General features: G+C 29.1%; 1 protein-coding gene across 4 annotated transcripts in view; it reads right to left on the bottom strand.

Annotated features, from left to right (window-relative positions):
- The window catches only part of LOC142320667 (uncharacterized), a 111,637-nt gene that overhangs the window by 51,663 nt on the left and 34,091 nt on the right, over positions 1-25,883 (bottom strand). For 2 of the 4 annotated variants that reach the window (XM_075358723.1, XM_075358721.1), the window contains exons 7-8: positions 20,260-20,678; positions 13,840-13,926 (exon numbers count right to left, since the gene is read on the bottom strand). In XM_075358723.1, coding sequence (XP_075214838.1) covers positions 13,853-13,926; positions 20,260-20,678 — 493 coding nt within the window. In that variant the 3' untranslated portion in view covers positions 13,840-13,852. Of the gene's footprint in view, positions 1-13,620; positions 13,927-20,259; positions 20,679-25,883 lie in introns of those variants that run through there. The other 2 variants (XM_075358720.1, XM_075358719.1) reach the window with 2 other exon arrangements.

Genomic DNA, 25,883 nt, shown 5'->3' with positions numbered 1-25,883 from the left:
TAATCAAGTAGCAAAATCTTTTCCCCTTTTTAAGAAATTTAATATTTTGTCCCTTAGGTATTTATATGTTAACAAAATGTTAAGGTTCTTCTTCAATAAAAGTAGAATAACAGAAACAAGAGTTAATAATTCAGAAGATATATATATATATATATATATATATATATATGAAAATCATGCAAAAATGTATGCAGAAAAAATTGTTTTAGGTATGTTTTTATATACTATCTAAAACAAGGCTTGAATTATTTAATTGTTTATATACCTTTTTAGTACTAAAAATATATAACTTACTTCCTGAAGGAATCAAAAAATATAGGAATAAAACTTTAGTTTAGTACTAGATTATTTAAAGCAAATAAAAATTATTTGTTGATAATTAAAAGACAATGTTTGAAGGAAATTAATGTAAAATAGAAAAAAGGATTGTACCGAATGGTGTAAAAAGTGCTGACAGCACAAATTAACTAATTAATTATTTTAATATGTAGATATTTTTTTGTTTTTTTTTTAATTTTTATGGTAATCCTCAACACAGAATATTCTATATGGAAAAAACCTCATTTCTCACAGCAAGAGTTTTTTTTATATGGAGTCTATAAGTAATTTAAGTTTGTAATGTACTCTAAGACACTTTATTATGTAAAACAAAATTTGAGAAATAAATTATTATTATTATTATTATTATTAAAATTATATTATTTACGTATCATTTCCAATTCAGCATGGAGGGATACATACACTAATAATGGCATAGCAGCAAACAGATTAATCAAATGGAAGACAAAATAAATAGGTCAATGAATTACACAGAATTTACAGCAGTAAAAATAAATATTATAATATTAATATTATTAAAATATTTGGTTGTGTATTTATTCATTCATGTGCATGCAATTTTCAACATAATCATGTAATTTATTCACCATCCTGCCTTTTTTCCTTCTACTCCCACACCATGTAAATCCTTTCTTTTTCCTGTTTAGCCTCCAGTAACTACCGTTTAGATAATTCTTTAGAGGATGAATGAGGATGATATGTATGAGTGTAAATGAAGTGTTAGTCTTGTACATTCTCAGTTCGACCATTCCTGAGATGTGTGGTTAATTGAAACCCAACCACCAAAGAACACCGGTATCCACGATCTAGTATTCAAATCCATGTAAAAATATCTGGCTTTACTAGGACTTGAACGCTGTAACTCTCGACTTCCAAATCAGCTGATTTGGGAAGACGCGTTAACCACTAGACCAACCCGGTGGGTTACCATGTAAATCCTAATTGTAGGATTTCTAACTTTAGAATCTATACAACTATCTATGCTATTCAATTGATGGAAAAGATAAAATATTTATAATTAATAATTTACAAACAAAAAACCATGTCTGAATCATATTAACAAATTAAAATTACAAAAATTAATGAAATTTTTATATTTTGCACTTCTTTTCCAGTACTGGTTTTAATTTACAGTGCATTAATAGTAAATTTTTCTATAACAATCAGCATGTGGCTGTATATTATTAACTCAATAACAATCTTTCTAAAAATAATTATTCATTTAACATTAAAAAGATGCAATTATAAATCTGCTTTTGATCATGAAATGTATTCAGGCATTTCTACCAGGTTTTAAGATATATTTTATTTAGTACAGAAATTACAATAAAGCTAATATTAATGTAACAACAAATCAAATAACAAGATTGGACTTTTTTTTTTTTGTAATGCATACAGTAAAATACTTAAAGGGCCAATTTATTACTTTCCTCCTGATACTTATAATATTTCCCTGTGTCAACTCATCTCTGCACTCAGCTCATTTACTTCTACTATCCTCATCCATTAGGGGAAGAAAGAAAAATGGCATTGTATTTTTATTCAATCCAGCTGTCTAACAGAGTTCTGGCCATTAGTTCATTTTGGTTGCTACATAATCAAAGGAAGTGAAATATTACAGTTGAATGAACTCTTCAATATGTTTGTCATATGCAGTGATAAATTTTAATAGTGAGAAGGGTCCCGGAACACGAGGAAAGTCCACCATAGTGAGATAGAAGTAATTATTACAAGTACGGACATAATGCTTTAGCCATTTTTTCAAGCAAGACACCAATGGCTAGCCATTTATTGCCAGTCAATTAGCTCATTCTTGATTATCTTCGTCAATGGATAAACAAATTTGTGAGAAGCCCTTTTGTGTATTTTAACTTCGCTTCAATCATAATCTATGTTTCTGAAGTAGATATTTTGTCTGAATAAGCATCCCATAACACATTGGACATGGATGGAAAAGTAAAGAGATGAAGATTGTAATATTCATTTATGGATTGTTATTTTCAACATCCCATCCATTATGCTGCACAATCTCGAGAACAACCATTCTTTTCAAGACCTCAAATTATGACGAATAGGAAAAGTATAGAATTGAGCAAGTCTGAAGTCGCCTAATAAGAGACCAACTATGAAATACCTGATTATGAAACTAGCTAAGTTTTACGTCATTCACTTTTAAGTAAAAAGTTAATTACTCAGGGTGTTGATAAATTCTATAAAGGATGCAAAGAAAATTTCAAGAGGATTTCTCATTAAAACTGCTATAAACATGCAACCGATCAGATTATTAAACAAAATTAACTGACATTAAAATAATTTTTGAGTCAAATGAACATTTCCAAAGGTTGAACAGTGTTGCGATCTTTTGAATTATACTGAAGAGAAATTCACTGATCAAGAACCAGAGTGTCACAAGTACTGCTAATATCTGAACAAAAGATGAAAATTACCATCTTTTTTACATGCCCTAACAATTAACAAACCACCTTTCCCAAAAAAACCATCATTGGAATAAAGGTGTAAGTTTGCCTAAGGGATACTTCAAATCCCAATGCTTTAGACATTCAGCAAAAATGCAAAAGCAAATCACTGTATTCAAGACCATCTGCACACCAATTCAATGAGGATGATGGCTGAAAAACAAGCTATGTATCAATTACAGTGAATAGCAAATGAAAGATCTAAAACCTACTGGTTTTTAAGATGCCAGGTCACTAACTGCAACACACACATCTCTGCCCTGGTCAGTCCTAAGATTCTGATACAAAATTGTTAAAATATTTATTAGGGTGTGAACTAAGCCATCCTTAGAATTGTAAAATAAGGTAATAAAAACACTTTCCAAGCTCACAAAAAATGTGTTATGTGAATATTTTAGAATCATTTTGCAATTTCAAAGACAAATTTAAAACAAGCTGTCTGCAGGAAATTTAAACATAAATTTGGTATTCTTGATAATTACATTAATTAAAAAATTAAATCTGTACTTAAGACTACTGAAAAACACAGTAATAACAATTTCAGAAAATTATTTTTACATTAATTTCAGACATAAAAAATTTTATTCTAAAAGGCTACAAATTTTTAAATAAATATTTTATTCAGGTCATTGCATCACACAGATTCCATCAGGATTTTTTATAGGAGATAATTAATTTATGATACATAGACTACATCTGTTAATACATAAAACTTTTTCTCTATATTCTGAAAGCCATTCCAAATTTCATAAAACTTCTATAAGACAGACATAGTGGTAGATGACCAAATATTAAGGCGATAACCACTGAATTGGTAATCATTAAAAATAAATGACTAGTTGACATTCATAATAAATTTCTCGAATTGTACTGAAATTCATTCAAAATAAATATATTAGCTAATAACTCAGAACACAAATTTTTTTTTAAGTGGAGAAGCCAAATATAAATCTAAACAATGATAATAAACTCGCATCAATAAAAAAAAATTCTTAAGTATGAACACCTTTAACTGAAAGTAAATAAAAACACAATCTGTCATAAAAAAATTTAGAAGATAAGCTACTAATATTTAACATGATATAGTATAAGCAACAAAACAAAGATTTTTTTTATACAACCCCTATTTCTTAAAGGTTTTTAAGCATATAATCAAAATGACTATTACAATTGAAAATGTATCTAGTATGTCATAAACATACTGTTTTATGAGCAGGGTGTTTCTCTCACAAAAGTTATATAAACGTTAGACACCACTTTCACAACAGATATTTATTTGTGATGAGTGAACTGCAAATGAATTATGCGAAGGCCAGTACACGGAAAGTACATATCCGAAAAGTATCAGTAAAATTTTAATTAAACATTCTTAATTTATAGAAAATGAGCACTTCATGGTAATACTTTCAATCTGACAATTATGAATTTATAAGAAATGTTTGTAATATTAATTTTTTTTACTAAAAGCTTCTTCAACTTAGCTTTAAGTATGGGGATTTGAATATTACAAAAAAAAGAAACATAACTAATTCAACTGCCCTGAACAGTATCTGACTGTACTCCATTCCATGAACTTTTTAACAAACCTAAACTATATAGAAACTGTATTTAACTGAAGGTTACATGTTAATTTATGAAATATATACATAATATATATTACAGGTACGCTAATAAATTAAATATTAGCAAGTGTTAAATTATATGTTTAAATTTAAATGAATTTCAATTCTATCTATAAAAAAATTCATTTATCCAAACAAACAAATACAATAAAAAATTTAAAGCTATATAATAAATAAACCGTAGGAACAAAAACATCCTTAAGTAAATTAACAAGTTAAAATTACATAAAACAAACAGTACCAACAGAAGAAAACATAAAAACACTTCATCACTCACGCACCTGAAACTTTTATAAAATATTTAATCTATATATTACACAAAATACTTTTACAATCAATATTATTGTTCAATTATTCTTCTTTTTTTGCATTGACAATTCGGGTATTTTCCTTGACTGATTTTTTATTATATCAATTAAATTCAATAATTAAAAAAAAATAGTTTAATGCATAAGCAAATGTAACCCCAATGGATCACTATTGAATCACTATTAAATATTTTAAAACTATAAAAAGTGTGTAAGCAAGCAAAATTTAAAACATAATCCATGTGTTACCAATCACTGGTATTAAAATATTCTAACAATTACACAGCAGTAATAATTATGACCTTCAATAACAAAAAAATAATAATTTCCCTACTTAAAATACTGAAGCAGTCTTTCTTTTTTTTAAATTTATACCTACAAAACTTACACAATAAATGGTAAACACATAAATCAACAAAAAAATCAAACTAGATTATTATAATGAAAATGCAACTTAAATTAATTCACACAAATGTTTTTTTTATGCATAATCCAGTAACTAATTATAAAAATATGCGAATGGGAAATTAAGTGACAAAGACTTATTACCTACCTAAGTTTATTGATAAGGAATAAGAAATTCATACTTGACAATTCAAAACTACTGTGACATACACTACTAATAAGTTATTATTTTAAGACATCATATTATTGTACTATTAACTCTTAAAACACATAAATTTCCATCCAGTCCTAAAATATAGATTAATTTACATTAATCTCAGCTTTAAGGTAATCTCAACTATTATCTGAAGTAGAATTAGTAGTAGATCATGTTATTAATTAATTTTTTTTTTTTTGTAAAAATACAGGATTACATACTTCAATCTAAAAAATAAAGAAAATTAAAAGAATGCACCTCCACATTATATAACTCATCTACTTGTAACCAATAATTATTTTAATGTTAACAAAAGTACAACTGAAATGATCATTTTTTTCTGTTACATTAATGCAAGTAAAAGACAGAAGCAGAGAGCAAAAATGTATCAAATAATATTAAAGTTTAATAAATTATCTTCCATATGTATTACCTTATTTCAGCATTCAGTTATTAAAACAAATTGACTGTTTAACAAAAATATTGATGTTCAAACAAATCAATATTTTTGTTTGACTGATTTTGTTCTAGTAACAGGGCAATATTTATTTTACATATTACATATTTATAAAATCAAAAAGTTATTGTAGAGTTAAAATTATGGTACGGTACACTCAAAAGAAGATGACAAAAGGTGTCAATGGTTTTACGGGAAACTCTATAAAAAAGTAAGAAGATTTAGTTGACTTAATCTGTTGATCATTTCTTGATTACTTAAATGAAGTAATGAATTATACTGTTTTAATGACAGAGGCCAACAACAAACAATAACTGAAGCTTAGGGTTTATCTGATTTTTAATCTTAAGAGATAAAAAGGCAAATCATACACTAAGTTCTTCATAAAACTAACAACATGGTTATTGCTTTAAACCATTCATATAAAAGCATGATGTTGTGATGATGTACGCTTGAAGGAAAAAAGGCTAAAAAATTTCCAGTATTCACAATGGAATTATTCAGACGGTACAATGAACTTGAAGTGTTCATTGGTCAAACTTCAACTTCTGATCTGCAATTAAATCTCACAATCCTATTTTGAACAATTTTCATGAGATCATTTCCAGATTCATCAAAGAGCGATGAGGGTGAGACATTTCTTAAAGGTAAAAGTATACCTGCAATGGATTACCCAGGATGCTTTTCCCACACTAAAACAAAAAAAATTTGAATTTAACTTTCAGAAATTTAATTAGCTTTGAAACTCTTTATATGAGTTAAGAAATTTTGGAAGAAATTGTAAAATAATAAGCAGCATTCCAAATAGATGCCACAGGGTCTATCAAGGGAAAGAGCCACATTCTTTTGACAAATGACAAAATGTTAGGAATTATGCTAAGTAAGTAACTTTTACAACCTACAAATAATTAACTAAGTATAGGAATTACCCTGCAAACACAGTCATTAAAAAAAAAAAATTATAACTAAATTTTGTTTCGATGCTTATTCTGGTTTAAAATGATGGTGTTTATTTATGTTAATAAACAATTATAATTTTTTCCTTACTAGGAATAGGTAGCTACTATTTTAAATATCCCCTTACACTGAGAAGTATAGTTCAAATAAACTATATTTTACCAACAAGTGCAAAACCGATCCAGATAACTGAAATTCCAGGTAGGGGCAATTTTACTAAACATTAAACTTGAACATCCCAGGCATTTATTCAAGTATTGGGAACATGTAAATTGAAAACCTACACTGAATACACCAACAAACTTAAATCAAATATAAACAACAAATTAAAAATGCAGTTAATTAAGTTACAAAATTTAAGCAAAAATAAAGAATTTAAAAAAATTATTTGATATTTTTAATGCACGTAGTGATTGGTTAGTGTTATTGTTAATAAAAGAAAATATATACAGAAAATGTAGGCATTTCAAGTTAATGGCGAATACAGAGTAACACCCAAAATAATTCGCTAACGTAAATTGGATGCTTGTGCTAACTAGACTATCTTCATAATAATCCACTTCTTAAAATTTTTCTTTATTTTTTTTCAAGAACCTTCCAAGGAAGAATTCACTGGATAATAGAACTAGTCAAGGAGCAAAGACAAAATATTGGCAAATAGCAAGTAACCCACCCTTCATCAATTGTTTTTTTATGTGCATTTAAAAAAAAGAAAACAAAAGACAATTAAACTTTGCAATAAGATGATAGAACAGTTTCATGTATGGTTTATTGATATCGTAAATTATTTCTAATAATTAAATCTGTAGCCTGGAGGTAAAGGACACAATCTCCATTTTTACAATTTTACAGTAGAGCAACTTGAAGTTTTTAGAAATTCACTTTTTCTATTTCCCTTTGCTCATCACCATCCTTTCATCATAACATTTTCTACTTAAATAGCTTATTTAGGTCTACTTTTCATAGATGCTAACATATTTATTAATTTTTGTTTTATATTTAACAAAATAGACATGGTGTTTTATACCTCTATGTACTTAACTTTTTTTTTAATGAATTCTATCATGTCCAGCCATTTGTGAAAGACTTAAGTCTGAAGAATTATATTTTATTTTACAAAAAAAAATCTTATTAAAAAATACTATTCATAAAAGATAACATTAGTGCAACACAATTCCCTGATTGTTTCATCCAAGAGACAAATAAATTATGCAATGAAATGATTGTACAATATTGTAACACTTACAATGAAAAGAAAATGGTAATTAAGACTTTATTATAAAATTATTTTCTCATACAAAATAGTGTAATACAACATATTGTTATGGACACTCAAAAGAAATTTACAAAGAACTTAAAAATATAATCATTTCTTCTGTAGTAATATTATTCTGTATGATAAAAATCCACAAAAAAATTCAAATTATTCTAAAATAAATCTTTCATTAAAAATAATTATTTCCTCTAGTCTTCCCACTTTCTTCTTCAGGAAAATCATTTATTTCACTGCAGTTACGTATATTTTGACAAACTCTGATGATAATTATTTTAATCATAATATCGGTTTTCGATCGACTCTTAATGACATCAAGTAAATCTGGAAACTTGAGATTCTTTCTCAAATTTCTGTGTAAATTAACTAAAAGAAATTCTTTGCCAATATCTTCATATTTATAAAATAATTCACCAATGTTTTCTTGCTGAACTTTAATGTGAAAAAATTATGATTTAAATTCTTGAAATCATGTAATTCTGTATTGCAAACATACTTTTTTCAACATTGGTAAACCAGCTGCTGTCAATCCCTAGGTGTCAATATCTATAAGTAATTCATATTTTCTTCTCGTTTCATTCTATCAGCGCATGGACATTGCCTGCTTCCACATGATTTAGCCTCTTAACAAGAATTTATGACTAATACCTCTTTATCTGTGGATATCTGTGTAAAATATAGAAAAAAACACATAACCAAATTTTTGTCCTGGCCATAGCATATGTCTGACCCTAGTACTATTTCTTTAATTTCTGAATTAGGAATGTTTTGTTCAGCCCATTTTAAAATGTAAAACGCTATTTCATTCTCCCCACATCTTGCATTAGTTTCATCCCACATCATAATGAAGTAGATTATTGGAATCATAAATTTTGAAATTAAACGTCTACAACTTCCGGCAGTAGAAAATTTCAGTTATTTTTTAAAAGCATTGTGTTTATAAACATTACTGTTTTTACTGTTTAGCTGTTCTTTGCATCTTTATTTTTTTGTTCATACTGCTTCTGTGATTCCTTAAGGTGAAATTCATAATTACTTTGAATAGATTTTTTACCATCTAATGTTAATTCACCCTTTAATTTTGCTAGATATGAATTACAGGTATCTGTTTGTGTTGCTTAAATGACAAGTTGAAATTTTTGTTGAATAAAGCCACTTTTTTGCCATTTTTATTTACCTATTTTATTTTCAGTATAGAATTCTTGATACAATAAATACAATTTCTCTAAATTTAAATCGGGACTTAAAAACTGTTTCTTAGTTTTCAAACGTGAATAGTAGCTCTCATATTTTGGGATAACATTTATGCCAACCTCTTTTGTCTATTTCTATGATCCTTGTAGTTCTTGTTTTTTAATTGTGTTAACTACAACTGTATTAGGTATAGCTAGTGCAACCCACCAGGTTGGTCTAGTGTTGAACGCATCTTCCCAAATCAGGAGATTTAGAAGTCGAGTTCCAGCGTTCCAAGTCCTACTAAAGGCAGTTACTTTTATATGGATTTCAATACTAGATCATGGATAGCAGTGTTCTTTGATGGTTGGGTTTTAATTAACCACACACCTCAGGAATGGTTGAACCGAGACCATACAAGACTACATTTCATCTACACTCTTACATATCATCCTTGTTCATCCTCTGAAGTAATACCTGAACGATAATTCCCATAGGCTACACAGGAAAATAAAAAAAAATAAAGAAAAGATATAGCTAGTGCGTTTAAAAATATCACTTCACACACCCTTATTTTTACAACATTTATAATGAAAAGAATTTTCTTTTGTTTTGTACCATCTGTATCTCTACATCTTTCTTTTGATCTTGCTTCAATGCAGGACACAATGAATTGTCTTTTTAAATCGTGACCTTTCTTGACACCAGTAAGCCTTAAAAATTTCATTCCACTGTAATTCAGCAATTTTTTGTTAAACTTAATTTTACACATACACAGAGGCTTAATTTCTTAATAAAGTATTTTAGTAGATAAAGTTATGATGGAAGGATGATGATGATGATGAGCAAAGGAAATAGAAAAAGTAAATCTCAAAACTTCAAACTGCTCACTGTAAAATTGAAAAATGGAGATGGTATTCTTTACCTGCAGGCTACAGCATTGTTTTAAGAGGTATATATTGATATCTGCCCTTGATGTTGTTTACCACAATAAAATTTATATTTGTCATTTTAAAAATAGCTACCTTGTTTATTATTCACAACTGGAGATAGTGGTGCATACCACTGGAAAGAGCGCAAAAAATACTATAAGATTCACACATAAACTCATTTTCGACAAAAATGGAGATGATGTCCTTTACCTCCGGACTATAGAAATATTTATTTCAGTTCAATGAAAATAAAGTTTACTGTTAATAGAACAAAATGACATGAATGCTTATTACATGATTGCTGTACTGTACACAGCAACAGTCAAAATAAATCAAGAAAAATTTCCTTGCATTTTAGTCTAAGAAAAAAATGCTCAAATATAAAGTTATTTAAAAAGTTAAAAAAAAATATTCTATGATAACTGTTGATGTAGAAACAGATGTTGATTCCCATAATAGTAAAAATTTTCCAGAGTAAATACCAGAAAATGAATAATTTGGAATAAAAGAAGCCAGATAATTTCATAGGTGCAAAATGATGTAACTATTTATTGCATTACCAGTATAATAGTAATGGTTTTGTTTTCAGTATTATAAATCTATAATAATCTATTTGTAACTACCATCATTTCTTTGCAACTATTTTCTAAAAATTTGATTCTGAAAAACTGCAGGACTAGTTTCAATTATATAATAATTGTCAAATCCTATACAAAAGAAACATAATGTTTTACTACTTTATAATTTATTTTGAAAATATCCTTACAAAAGTACAAATAAATGTTCAATCTTATCAGCCCAGATAATTCTGAAATACAATAATCTAGTTAATTCGATGTAAAAGTACAGCACAATTAGATTAAACCTAAAAACCTTTTTCAATTTTTCTTCAGAATGGAAATTGTAGTGAGTACATTCATATTAAAACTGTTGAATACAATATTACTGTTTACTAATCATGTCACAACAAAAAACTTGAAAATAAAAGAAAATAATAATTCCTTAATTATTACAGTCAATACTAGGCAATAATACTACAATATAAAATTAAATACTTTCTAAAAAAATTACATATTTTCAAGAAAATTCTTGAATAATAAAATTAATGTAATATTAAAATAAGAATTAACAGATTTCTCAAGTATTTACTAAACATCCAATTATCAACTGAAACAAAAACATGATCAACCTTTGAGTACACGTGTTAACAAAAATTAATTGTAATTGCTATATACCAAAAATGAGAATGTCATTGCTCTTTTAGGTATAGTATCTATGGTTAATAAATCTATTACACCATACAACGTCACATAATTCTATGGCATTATAAATATATAAATATATATATATAATTAATGCCATAAATAAACATTATTAGTAAATATTGAAGCATATGTGTATATACTAGTTATTCTATCTTTACCAGTGTGTTTGAAGCTTAATAATGCATTCATAATTTCAGCAAACATCAAAGATGTTTTACTTCAATTTCTGATTGCATTAACCTCTATCTAAAGTATGCAATTTCATTTTATTTATAAAATTTATCTTTAAAAAACTGAAATAAAAACAAGTCTTTTTGAGATTTTAACCTAACTGACTTGACATATGAGTGAAATGAGCAGAACAAATTTCAATAAAATTGAATGGAGTAGTGTGTCTCCTTCCATAAAATCATTAAATAGCATTAAATAAATACACAAATAGATATTTTTGAAAAATATTTTAATTAAACCTCGTTGTAAAGTATGTTTCCATTCAAGGAAACAAACAATATTAAAAATAATAATAATGATGTTGTATTACTCAATTTTAGAAATATTGATAATTTATACTGGAGTACATTTTTTAGTCTTATTTATTTTTTAGATGAGATTAAAAAATAAAAAGGTACGAAATAGTAAATGGTATGGTGTGAAACTATATTTTAAACATTTTTTATTATTATATGGGTAGTTATTATACTTAATAGCTGGGTTAAAAAAAATCCTCCACCTCCAATATTCATAAGAATAAAATTGGAATATTAGTAAACATTTTTAATTTTAAGTAAATTGGTTAAAAAGTATTTTTTTATTAAAAAATTACTGAAAATCTAACACATACATTAATTACTAATGATAATTAAATCTCAACAGATGCTATTTTAATTTTAAAATCATACGATTCACATTTATTTTGTTTCAAATATATATCAATTATATATAAAATTGAACTGCTACTGATAAAGTTAATTGCTCATGACTTATCTTCATGTAAAAGTTACAACACATTGAGGGTTCTGAAACAAAGCCTGTTTGTTTTCAAATTCTGTTACCATTGTTGAAATAATGGGTTTTCTATATTTTATAAAAATATCTTTTTAATTCTTTACAATCTCTTTCCTAGAATAGATATAAACAAGCTTTATTTCTTTTATTTTTTAATTAAAAAAATAAAAACAATTTCTAGCTAAAATAGGTAAATAATTGAGAAATTGATAATGGGAATACCACTGGTCCACTAATATCCAAGTTGACCAGGGTCAATGAGAAGACTAATTAAAAGGCAGTTAATAGAATATATTTAAAATAATATTTACCTAATGTTTTATAGTTTAAAAAGTAAAAAATAATATTTCTTTTAATTTTTTTTTAAAGACAAATTTTAGATATGAAATGAGATTAATACATAAGTAGACACAGGATTAGAGAATAAAATAAGGATACTGCTCATTTTTCAATGTATGAAGCATATTAAGCTCCTGACTTGATGACAAAGCAGTATATAGTAAGGCCCTACATAAAATATAAACAAATAACAATAAACTGAACTGCATAACTGTTTCTAAAAAATATTACTCATACTTATTACTTCTTTTTTATTTATTAAAAGAAACATTAAAAACATACATACAATAAAAATACTGCACAAAGTCATTTAAAAAAAAAACTATCTTATAACATCACATAAACAACTTTAATTAATTTTTAGGATATAAAGAAATCAGTTTCAATGAAATTTAAGATCAAAATAACTAAAAAACAGTAAACACATTAACATCAAAACCTTAACATGTAAATATAAAAAAGGGAAAAATACAGAAAAACCACATACAGTAAAATAACCAAATTTGCAGTGCATCTTGATCTCCAAGAGTAAAGTCATAAGTATATATAAACATTGTAATATAGTTATTTAATAATAAATAAATTTATAAAAGCACACAATATATTGATGATATATTATTATTAGTAATAACAGCAGATATTTATAATTATATTGTCTGAAATACATTCATAATCTAATCCTTACTCCTTAACTGTCATGAACCTTAATATTACCTTTAAAAAAAAAAAAAAAAACTGTGTGCCGTACGCAAAAGTTTTTTGTACCATTGTTCTTCTAATTATATCAATAAATTAATTAAAACATGATTAAAATTTACAACTTATGTAGTAACACATAGTTCATTATTAATTACTACTATTAACAATAATAATAATAATAATAATATATATTTTTATATATATATATATATATATGACTAACTATATACTTAAGCAGATTAAAAAGTGTTAAAAAGTTTTTCACGTAGTACTTACTATTAATAATTATTATTACTATTATATTACACAATTTTTATATTTTAATAAATTTCATTGGCACATGTGATAATAATTATCTTATTAACTTACGTGAGTGATGTTTGTTAACTTACACGGAAGGTGGGGTCACTTTTCACTATTATTACTTGTTGAACATTCACCAGACTTTTGATATGGAGTATAGTCTATTCGATACTGTCCTATATAAAGAAATAAATAAGAACATAACGAGAATATGTAACAAGTATGTTTAATTTGGATTAATTCCACCAGTAGCATAATCTAAAATACCAGGTACCAAAAATTATCTGAACAACTTTGATAATGAGTAAATAATTTATTTATTAAGATACAAAAACTGATTTTATGAATTTAGAAATATTAAAAGTGTAATTTTTTTTTAACTGTAATCAAAGACATTCAATGTGTTCACTATTAGTAATTCACAAAATATCAATCCAGTAAAATATCAATCTCATGCCACGTTCATTGCTACATATCCATACATATAAGTTCAAATCTGTTAACAATCCTATCCTAACGTTATCAATATTCACTACACGAGTTTGGTATATTATTATCCTTAATGAAATCCATAGGAAAAATCACATGGAGTTATATCAGGTGATCGAAGTGGTTAAGCAGTTGGCCCATCACATCCAATCCAGCAATTTTGGAATGTATTGTTGAAGGATTTCCTCACTAATAGACTGCAATGTGACGGTACTCCATCTTGTTGGAATATAGTTTCTGGTTGTAACTCTTCAAGCTGAGGGTAAGCAAACCCTTCTGACACGTCTAGATAGATATTCGTGCTAACTGCCGTTTCCACAAAGAAAAAAGATCCATCAAACGATCATGAAGCAGTCCACACCTAACATTAATTTTTGCCTATATCTACTACAGTCAAGTATAACATGTGGGTTCTCTAAGATGGGAGACTTTGATCACTGACGATCCTATCAACTACAGCCTACTGCATGCGGTCAAAGTAGCTGCCTTCCGACTAAACACTGGCCATGACTATCTTGCTTGTCACCTTCACCGCATCCATATGCTCCCGCCTCTTGAGTGTCCAATGAGTGGCTGCAGGGTATTGGATGCTGATCACCTGAGAGATTCTCCAGCCATGAACCACACCCAGCTGGATGAGAGCCCAGAGTTTACAGAAGCCCTTTATTGGTTTACAGAAGTCTTTATTGGTCACCAAATGGCTCAACCACCAAGGGCAGGCATTGGCTAGTAAGTAAGTAAGGTTCTCTGATCCCCATATTTGAACGTTCTGAGTGTTCACTTTTCCAGACACATGAAGTGTATCCTCGTCGGAGAAAAGAACTTTTTTAAGATAACAATCATCATTTTCACAGCAAATTCCTTTCTAGCAGTGTGATCTTGTGGTACAATATTTGTAATTCATAAGGATACAGTTTTAATCGTTTCTGTAAAACATCATGAACGGTGGATCGTGGAAGATTTAACTCGTGCATTGCACTTCAAGCTGACTTCCCAGTTGATGAAAGATCTCCATTTTTTCATCTGATATTCTAGGCCAGTCCGCACCTTTCTTATGTTCAATGGTGCCAGTTTCTTTAAATTTATCATACCATGAATGAATACTTGTTCTAGAGGGTGGCTCTAAGTTAACAGAGTTCTAAAATTGCATTGGATTTGTGTATCTAATTTTGTTTCAATAAACCATTACCATACACATTGTGTGACTGACATATGCAATCACAGCGCTATCTAGTATTTGCCGAGAAAAACTCTGAGTTAACTCTTAAAGAGAGCCCAATAATTCATTAATAGACTATTACTATTTTTCTAATAAGACATTGTTCATATAATTCTCAGGAACCCAGTATAACTATACTAATTTTTAATGATTATCATACCCTAGTTTTTATAACCTGATTTCTATAGATGCACTTGGCTATAGACAAATTAATTTTAGTCAATATGGATGTACTCAGGAATGAATACAATTCTCTTTACACTATTGTTTACTTTCTCTTTGACAGTAGTAATAAACTTGAAAAAAATTCAAGATTTATGTTATTCTAAGTAGAGTAAGCACTTTCCTTTTTAAATATAAAGCTCATTACCAATGCAACCGAAATATCTTGAAGGTAAGATATTACAAATGATAAAGAAAAATCAAAATAATTTATAAGAAAAATTATCTTATCTAGCATTTTTGCTTCTCAAGGGTATTAACAAGCAATATTACATTAAAATTCATCAAACCTAAAGACTGGTTGAGAACTTCCCACTTGAATTGTTTTAGAAGGTCTTGTGTCACATTGGCACAGTGCGGTCGTGCATTGTCATGGATCAGAACCATGCTAGACGCGAGCACGTCTCTACATTTGTTCTTGATTGCTCTGCAAAGGCAAAGTAAAGATCCACAATAAACTTCCTTTGTTATTGTTACCCTCTGCTCCATAAGTCCTCCTTCAACAAGACACCTTTATGGTCCCAAAAAACTGTAGCCATTTTTTTCCTGTTGTTCAGTGTCTTGTTTAAAGTTTTTTTTGGCTTGTTTGGAGAAGTGTGCATCCACTGCTTACACTATTCTTTGGTTTCTGGATTGTCATACTGGATCCAAGCCTCAATGCCAGTAACCAAGACATTTTAAAAATTCTTTCCCCTCATTATCATAACAAGTGAGAAACATTAAGGCTGACGCCATTTGCTGCACTTTGTGATAGTCACTCAACATTTTTGGAACCCAATGTGCACACAGTTTCCAGAATTCTAGGTCTTTAGTCACCATTGTATACAGAGAAGACCTTGAAATTTCTGGGATTTCTGCAGAAAGTTCACTTATTGTAAACCTTCGTCATGGACATCCATTTGCCCTTATTTAGATTTTCTATACCAATCCTGTACACTACCAACACTCATACCATACACTAGGATAATTCTGCAATGGATATCAGCAGCGCTACATCCTTCTGCCTGCAGAAAATGTATCACACTTCGCAACACACACTTGGCGGGAGCATCAATCGTAGCAGTCATGTTCAATTGCCTATAGTTCGGCTCAGACTGATGCAATAAAGCCAGCAATGGCAAAGATTTTTGTGGGGGGGGGGGCAGCACAATCACACGACGCACAGACCTGCCTTTCGCCTATCTCTTGAAGGTAGAAAAAAACAGCCCTTGTATATCCTTTGAAAACTTTTTTCTTATTAATCAGATTTCAAACTCAAACCACAGTTTTCAAATCTAAAATAGTTATACAGTTATAAATGTAGTTATTCTAAAACCTTAAAATACAGTTTCTAAGGACTTTTACTCCCTAGAAATTTATTTCCAGTCAAAGTTATCATAAAAATGGAAGTTTCATATAGATTAGCTAACCAAAAACAAAAGTCGTAAAAAATAAATAAATATACCTAATTAAGTTAGCTTATAATGTTCAAGTAAACAGATTGCACAAATGAGTGTTCAAACAGCAGATTCTCAAGCATTTCCTATATATCCTGATGCATATTAAAAAAACTAGACGATGTTAAAATTCAGTAACTGCACACTATTACATTTTACAAAAATTAATACATATGAGTATATTTTAAATTTAAATTATTTAGAAATGTTAAATGATCAATAAATATTTCTTACTTTGTTTGTCACTTCTGATAACCCACGAGTATTTTCATTCATTAAAATTGTTTATTGTTACGTAGTTTCTTTGAGTTGTTTAAGAGTTATGAAATTGTCAATTGTCCACTAACAGTAAAAGTTCACTAATATTTTAAATTAAATTTCTGTGATAATAAACAAACAATAAATTCAATTTAATTTTCATCATCTGATTGTGAGAAATCCGTAGTACTCATATTAATAGAAACAATGAGAGGCTCAATTTTGATTTTTCTGTTACATTATCAAATTCCCAATAATTTTGTTAAATGGTATCCGTTACATGTTTTCTATCGTTTTTTCCATTCTGCTGGGCCTTTTTATCGATGGCTTTTAAGCATAAATTTTTAACATCAGATATTTAAAAGTAGTATTTTCTGACACTATGAAAGTTTTGATTTGTCCCCAAATTAACTCAAATGGGTTGAGTTCACAATGACAAGGAAGTAATTTAAGCACAGTTTTACCTCTGAATCTTACTAAATCAAATTTTATACAAATTAAAATTACTTTTTACACACGAAACCCTTTGCAATAATTGGGGCTTAGGTTCATCCTTTTCCAAAATCACTCCTTTTAAACTAGCCACCTTTTTTTATCATTTTTTTCCAAGGTATTCTATCTTTTTTGCATGAATGATAAGGGGCATTGTCTAAAACAATAGCCAAACTATCTTCCAGAAGAGGTTACACATAGCTAAACCATCTCTCAAAAGAAATGCTGCTCACCTTGTTACATAGTCTTCAAGATTTAGATTCAACAATCCAGAGACCACCATTGACAAACCCAGTATCACTGCCAATGTGTGTAATTATGAGACACCTACCTTTACCTGATGGAACCTTACTACCAGTTGATAAGCCACACAGAAAGGCTTCTTTTGACAAATTCAGTTTTATCTTCCAAACAAAACTTTTCATATGGCCTTTGTTGACCCAATTTTCATTTATGTAATATATTCTACGGCCTTCTTTCATCATTTTCTTTAATTCAGTGAGATAATGTCTTCATCATATAATGATATCATCCCTGTTAATTAAAGCACTTTGGTGGCCCTGTTTTTTGTATTTATAACTCATATTTTTTAACAATTTATAAAAAGTTGTTCTCAGGAAATCTGGTAGATCGTTACCATCATTTAAACTCACTTTGTAGGCAGTTCATTTCAAAAGTAAAATTTGTGTAGTTTTTACGAATCATGTTTTTATCAAGATTGTGTCAACCTTTAATTCAATTGACCTTTAACCTGTGGAGTTTTGCTTTCTTAGGAGACTGTAATTCATTAGTAAATTTACATTGATGAATCACAACATACACTGAAGCAGCACAACTTCCATTTATATTAGTTTTATTAACAACATCCAAAATCAACACCGTTGGATTACTCTAGAATTTGCTTTTATAAGAATTTAAAATGGTTGTTTTCTACACAACTTAAGAGCTTTTTGTGACTTTTTTGTGGCCTTTTTTTCAGAAGGGATATCAATAATTGTGCAATATTATCAGCTAAATTGGTATCAGACATTGTATCAAAATAACTGTAAAACTCAAGTCATACAGACATAAATCTAGGAATACACTATACTCGCATTCCAGTAAACTTAAAAAATTGCATTACATTAACTTTAAATAACATTAGATTAAATACACAAATAATAGCAACAAAAAAATTGAAAACAAAAACAAAAGAGTTGTTTCGTTTATGTTAAGTGAACTGTAAATAAAAAAATTGACTAATTAACAATTGATTAATTCGAATTAACAATTATAATTTAATGCTTTTTGCAATAATATAAAAAGATTGAATCCAACAAGCTTGGCGACTCGGCTGAATTGTATGGTTGTGTGTAAAGCACTAATAATTAATGATTAAAACACATGTTTAATGAAATACAAATTATGTTGAAAAGAAAAAACTAAAGTTTAATATCACATCATGGTGCCAAACATCAGTGCTGCCTGAACAAGAGTAATCACATGAAGAGATCAAGGTTTTTAATATAACTGAGAAGAAATAACATTATAAAAACATTTAATTACATGATTACTATATGACTAATTATATGGTGTGACTAATATATGAATAATGATTACAGTGTTGTATATAGATTTGGCCGTGTCATGATACATGGTACATGACTCAGCAGAATCATGATGAATCACTCACACAATGCACGTTTGTTTATTCTTCACTCTATAAGCTAACCGATTACAATATAGTGTAAATAAATAAATAGTAAATAGTGTAATAATAAGTAAATAGAGTAAATAATACATAAACAAATAGTGAAAATCATAAATAAATAGGATATGACAAGGGAAGCCAATCAAATATATCCTAATTAAAATAACTTCTCTTGAAATACTATTAATAGTTATGTACTATCAATACATATGTATGATAAATTACAAACTTTCCTTACAGGTAAGAGTTATCTTCATTTTAAGACAAAGTATTTCCTGACCTATTTAATCTAAAAATAATTTAGTGCATTGCAATAAAAAGAAATCTCTAAAAATCATTTGCTTACCATTACATTAACTTTATTAAAAAACTAATCTACAATGAGTAAAAAAAAAAGAACTGCGCTACTCTATTCTGAACTAGTTTTGGTGCATCAACATAACAAAATTCACAATTTTCTCAAATTAACAAAAACACAATATAATAAAAAGCCCAATAATTTAAATATCTTTAAACAGGTGTAAGAAAATTTCTATCACCTGCCTTACATAAACAAAAACACATATCTAATCCTAACAAGAAATATGAACGAATATTTAAACAATTAAAGAGTTTATCAGTAGCTAATAAAAGTAAATAAATTTCTTATCAGGTTTCATTACATAAGATACAAAACATATTTAATTAAATAAAAGCAACATACCTTGCTTAGAAACTTCTTCTATGGTAGATTCTTGGCAATCGTTTGGTAAATGACTTTGACTGCCACAATTATAACACGATATTTTCGGTGGAGGAACTATCGTTGAATATGATATAGGTGCAGGTTGCGGGGCAGGTGCAGGACCAGGAGGAAGAAAGGCAGCTTGACTAGGAGGTGGGTACTGGTAGACCATTTCACCACTGTTAGGATGAGGGAAAGGATAAGAGGGACGTACATAACTATTAGGATGAAAGGCAGGATATGCAGCAGCAGCTCTTATAAACTGCGTATGAGGGATGTACGGAGGAGCAGGTGCTGGAGCACCAGGAGTGTAAGGAAATGGTTGGACTTCATTCGCTCCATACACTTTCCGATCATCTGGACCTCCATTAATTGCATTAGAACCCATCTCTCTCCGCCTATAAATAAACAATTAGTATTGTTTAAAAGGGCTGTACTTATAGAAAACATAAAAACTTATAATATTAGTGATGTTTAGAAAATAAATCTGACATAAATAAATCCAGAGACCAAATTATAAAATATACACCAGTTTCTTCTATTCCTCTATTCCTTGTTTACATTATAATGGTCGATGCATTATTAGGATAAGAATGCATAAAACTAGATTTAATATACACCATGTCGTGTTGTAACAAATTCATATAACACAGCTTGTTGAGGAACTATCAATCAGTGAAGAGCAAAGAAAGAAGACATGAAAGACCATTAATCTAAAAAATGTTATTTTTTGTATACCTGTAGATAGAATTAATCTATTAACTGTAAAATTAATACCATATTATAATCAGAGTAAAATAAATGCTTATTATTAATGACATATTAACAGTAAATAAATGCACTAGTAGAAAATAAAACCATTACAGATTAAAAGCCAAAGGAAAAATAAGTCTTTTTGACTGTAACACAGGCTTTTGTCATACATTTAATATAACATATTACACTGAATATACAAATAATTAGTTCTTATCTAGATAAAGTTTCAGTTGTAACAGAAATGTAAGTAAGTTTTACGCAAAACACATACTTAATAATTTCATTAAAACTTATTTCACTTAACACAAGAGGTGACCGAAATACAATGCACAGCTGCTCATACCTCACAAATGAAGAGATAATAAAATAAAATGATTATGCCATAAGTACACTTTACTTACTGTAAAAACATACATTTATTTTTCAATGTAGTAACAGTTTTCTCATTCCATCAATGAAGAATGGTCGCGTTTTCCATGATCAATGGCCTCACTCTGTCCTTTAGATCGTCATCCATGGTGAAATGAATATCCTTAATATCCCTCTTTAATTGTGGAAAGAAAAGAAAATAAAGCACCAAATCTGGTGGGTATGGAGGGTGTGGAATAGGTTCAAATTTTAATTTCATTACAGCCTCGGCGGTTGCAATAGGTGTGTGGCTGAAGATTACTGTTAAAAAATAACTGGCTCCAAGAACTGTTGAACGTGACACACGCATCAACGGTATTTTAAGTTTCTATGTATCATAAAGAGTTTACAGTCAACCCAGCTTCCACATAATAGTCATGTACATGTTTGTATTCCACAACACTGTCAACAGAAGTTTTGTTGCAAGTAGTTGTGTTTTGAATTTTTTGATTGTGATGAACTATAGTGCCAGTATTTTACTTCTGGGTCATAATGATGTATTAAGTTTCATCTCTTGTTACAATAGTAAAAAGGAAGTTATCTCTTTCATCAGAATTACATTTCAGAAGCTGTTACAAGATTACTTTCATCATTGTTTATTCTTTTTTTGTGTTTCATGGCACCCACCATGAACAAATTTTACAGCAGCCCACTTGCACAATAATGAGTCCTACACATTTTTCAAAATCCCTATCTGGGTGACAATGTGTTGTGTGTATTGCGATGGCCATTTTGAATCAATATATCTGCCTTCTTTTGGTCTCTTTCATCAGTCACATAAACTGGTTGACCACTGCAAGGTTCATCCCCAATATTCACTTTACCAGCTTCTGATACATACAATTTTATTACTCACATACTCACTCACAGTACTTCAATTAACTGTTTTATTACCATAAACAGCATTTAGACGAGGATGAATGTCACTAGTATTTCACTTCTTCGCTGTTAAAAATTCAATTACTGCATTATGTTTTGTACACATTGATAAAACAGGAATATTCAACATCATAACAATGACAACTGACAGAGGTTAGAGGGCATGGGTCAATGAATTTTGGAATATTAATAACAGGGAAATGAGACTGTAAGATGGCATAATCTGTTGCTTTGTGTGACATTTTGTTCTGTTATGCTCCAGTAAGAATCACATTTCAAATGCTCTCATATAAAATACAAAAATAATTTAAAAACCAAGAAAAATCTAAATTCTGAAACATCTGTTAATAACAAAAAATAAAAATAATAAAAGTACTTATTTATTTATATTAGTAACTGAAAACAGTAATGAAAATAAATGTTTAACATATCTTTTCCATTTGTCAACAATCAAGTAAAAAACTGATTCTAATTCACTTCCTTCAAAAAGTCAAAGCTCATAATCTAATCTCATAAAATAGCATTATTTAATATATCATTATCTTTTTAAATTAACAACAAACATTTTCATATAATAATACAATTAAATTTTTATTTTCATAAGATTATATTATGGAGTGAAAAAAATCTGAAATAATAGTGCAGGTAATAAAAGCCTTCTCTCACAGTCATAAAAATATTTTTAATCATAGCCTACTTATACAGAGTGGCACATTAAATAATCCAACAATTGTTTTGAAAATAATTTTTTTGGTTAATAATTATCAATATGGTTGTTGGCAGAAATGACTGCAATTCATGAATATTAGTTTGTTCTCTTTCAGAGCATGCTGTATCTTTCCAAGATGGCTGACAAAGGAAGACTGATTGTTGAAGACTGTTGTCTGTGTTGTTAAAGACTGTTATTTTTTAATGAAACAAAACATGTAGTGCATACTTAAAGATGATTTCGTAACGTCGAATTGGATTTGAATTTGTATCTGCACAAAATAACAATGTTCTAAATTAACAGTTGACTGCAAACATCAAAGAATGGGATTCAAAGAATGCCATTCACTGAATGGGCTATGAACGAAGACATATTGTTGAACAATGTTTTGTTTTTAGATGAGTCACATTAGTTTTCACCTAGATGGGATTAATAAACAAAATGTGCGTTTTTAGTCTTCTAGAAATCCACACATGCTTCATGAAAGGTGCATCACGCTCCAAGAATTACAGTATGGGCCGTTAACTCAAATCATGAATTAATAAGGCTTCTTTTTTCGAACAGCCAGAGAACAGTGAACGTTATTTAAATATGCTGTGTAATAATTTTTTCCTCAGCTTCTTGCAAAAGGGTTTCCATTAGAAAATGAGTGGTTCATGCAGGATGGATCCAGAGCAAACACACCTAATGTTGTTTTAGACTTTCTGCATGAAATTTTTAATGCAAATTCATTTTTAACCATTTTCCTAATTGTTTTACATGTGGACAGAACTGGCCCCTGAATAGTCCTCATTTGAATCGGTATGATTATTTTTTTTTAGTGCTCTAAAGCAAAAGATTTTCCCTAAACATCCTTGTACAGTGATAGAACTACGAGTGCTGATCATTGAGGCGTGCAACAAGATAGCCGAGGATATGTGTCATTGAGTTATTAACAACATAGGAGTTGTGTTTGAGAGGTTGCTAGATGTGATCGCGGTCATATTGAACATGTGATAAGCAGAACATAATCTCCAGGTATATAGTAAACACGTTGTATTTTACTTTTCTGTATTGAGATTCAAATAAATATTTTTTAACAAAACCAAATGTTGGATCATTTTGCACACCACTCTGTATAAGCAGAACAACTGGGTTACTTTTTCCTTTCATATAAGTGGCAGCTGTAAAATAAAAACCTCATCAATAACAATATCTGTACTTAAATATTCTCAATGAAATAGCTGGGAAATAATATGGATTGTTTATTCTTTCAAAGTTATTAAAGAGCAGAATATAGTTTAATACTTCCTATCGCATTTAAAAGATTTAAACAAAAAATGTTATTTCTTTTTCCTCATCTTTCTGCCACATCATTCTTCCACTTTGGAGATTTTTTAAATTTATTATATCATGTGGCATAGTACTAACTTATTTGATAATCTCATAAAGGCCCTTAGCAGCTGTTAAAAAAATTGAGTGTGCTTCCCAATCAATGTAACAGTTTTAGAATACAAATAAAATATATGAAAGCTTGGCCATGTTTATCTGACTGTAAGTAATTATCATAGCAATTATGGTAGCATATAGTTATGCAAGGATGGTAGTAAATTTTTCTATAATAAAAAACCAGACAGGCTGAAGTGAAATGAGGAAAACGTTTCTAGTACAAATGACAGCACAGACAAAGTTGGCATGAGAGATGTGAAGTCAAGCGATGATTTAAATACCTTCAGTGGGTAAAATTATATATCAGTTATATGTCAGTATTTGTCAACACCCTGATTTTTTTCACTATAAGAATCTTATAATCTCAAATTTTATTAAATCAAATATTATTAGGTGTAATGGAACATGTCTGATCACAAAATAAGGTTCAGATGATGAAGGATGACCCACTTTTCAACTAAATATGATAAAACAACAATATTAATGAGTACATAACCTAAAAAATTTATATCTTTGTTTATGAGGGTTATTCAAATATAATCAGGAATTTGTTTATATAGCTTTATTGACATTAGATAAAATTATAAATAAATTTATCTTCTTTTCTACATAGTCTCCTACAACAGAAATACATTTTCTCCACAGGACAGGTAGCTTTCTGATCCCCTCATTAAAAAAAGAAGATGGCTGCAGCCTATAATGCTCAACTCTGGTCTTTGAATCTTTCCTCTCTTAAAGCTTCTTTCAGCAAACCAAACGTGTGAAAATCACATGGTGATAAGTCTAGAGTGTACGGTGTGTGTTTAAGAGGTGTCCAATGAATTTTAGCAAGCTTATCACGAGTCTATGCTACTGTATATGGCTGTGCATTGTCATGGAGGAGAACATTGTGAATTGTTTGCTGATGTAGTTTGTTGCAACAAGCAACCCTGAAGTTGATCAAACACTGGCAATAGTAAGCCACACTTACCATCCTTTGGTTCATGCAAGAAATCAATCAGCAGCACATCTTTTCAGTCCCAACACACAGCTGCCAGAACTTTTCCAGCTGAAAAGCATTTCTTGGTCTTGTTCAGTGTCCCCCCCCCCTACACTTTACCACCACACTATACTTGTTCACTTACATTCTGAGGTGTAGTGAGAGACCTATATTTTGTCACAGGTGAGAAAATGCAATTCAAAAGTCACTGACATGTTTTTCTGGGCATATTTTTCTTAGTGAGAAAATGTGAAACCCACCTCTCTGACACTTTGCTGTATCCAAGATGGCCTGTCAACATTGTTTGTGCAAACAATGTTACACAAACAATGTGCACTCCCAACACTTATGCCCACCTCTGATGCAATTTCAGCGACTCTTATGTGGCAGTCATCTTCCACAAGTTCATGAACGGCCTGAATGTTATCATAACTGGGGATGATG

This window comes from Lycorma delicatula, chromosome 2 (genome assembly GCF_047948215.1).
Source record: "Lycorma delicatula isolate Av1 chromosome 2, ASM4794821v1, whole genome shotgun sequence".
Taxonomy (NCBI): domain Eukaryota; kingdom Metazoa; phylum Arthropoda; class Insecta; order Hemiptera; family Fulgoridae; genus Lycorma; species Lycorma delicatula.
Note: the sequence above shows the minus strand (reverse complement) of the source record. Positions and strands in the feature narration are given on the sequence as shown.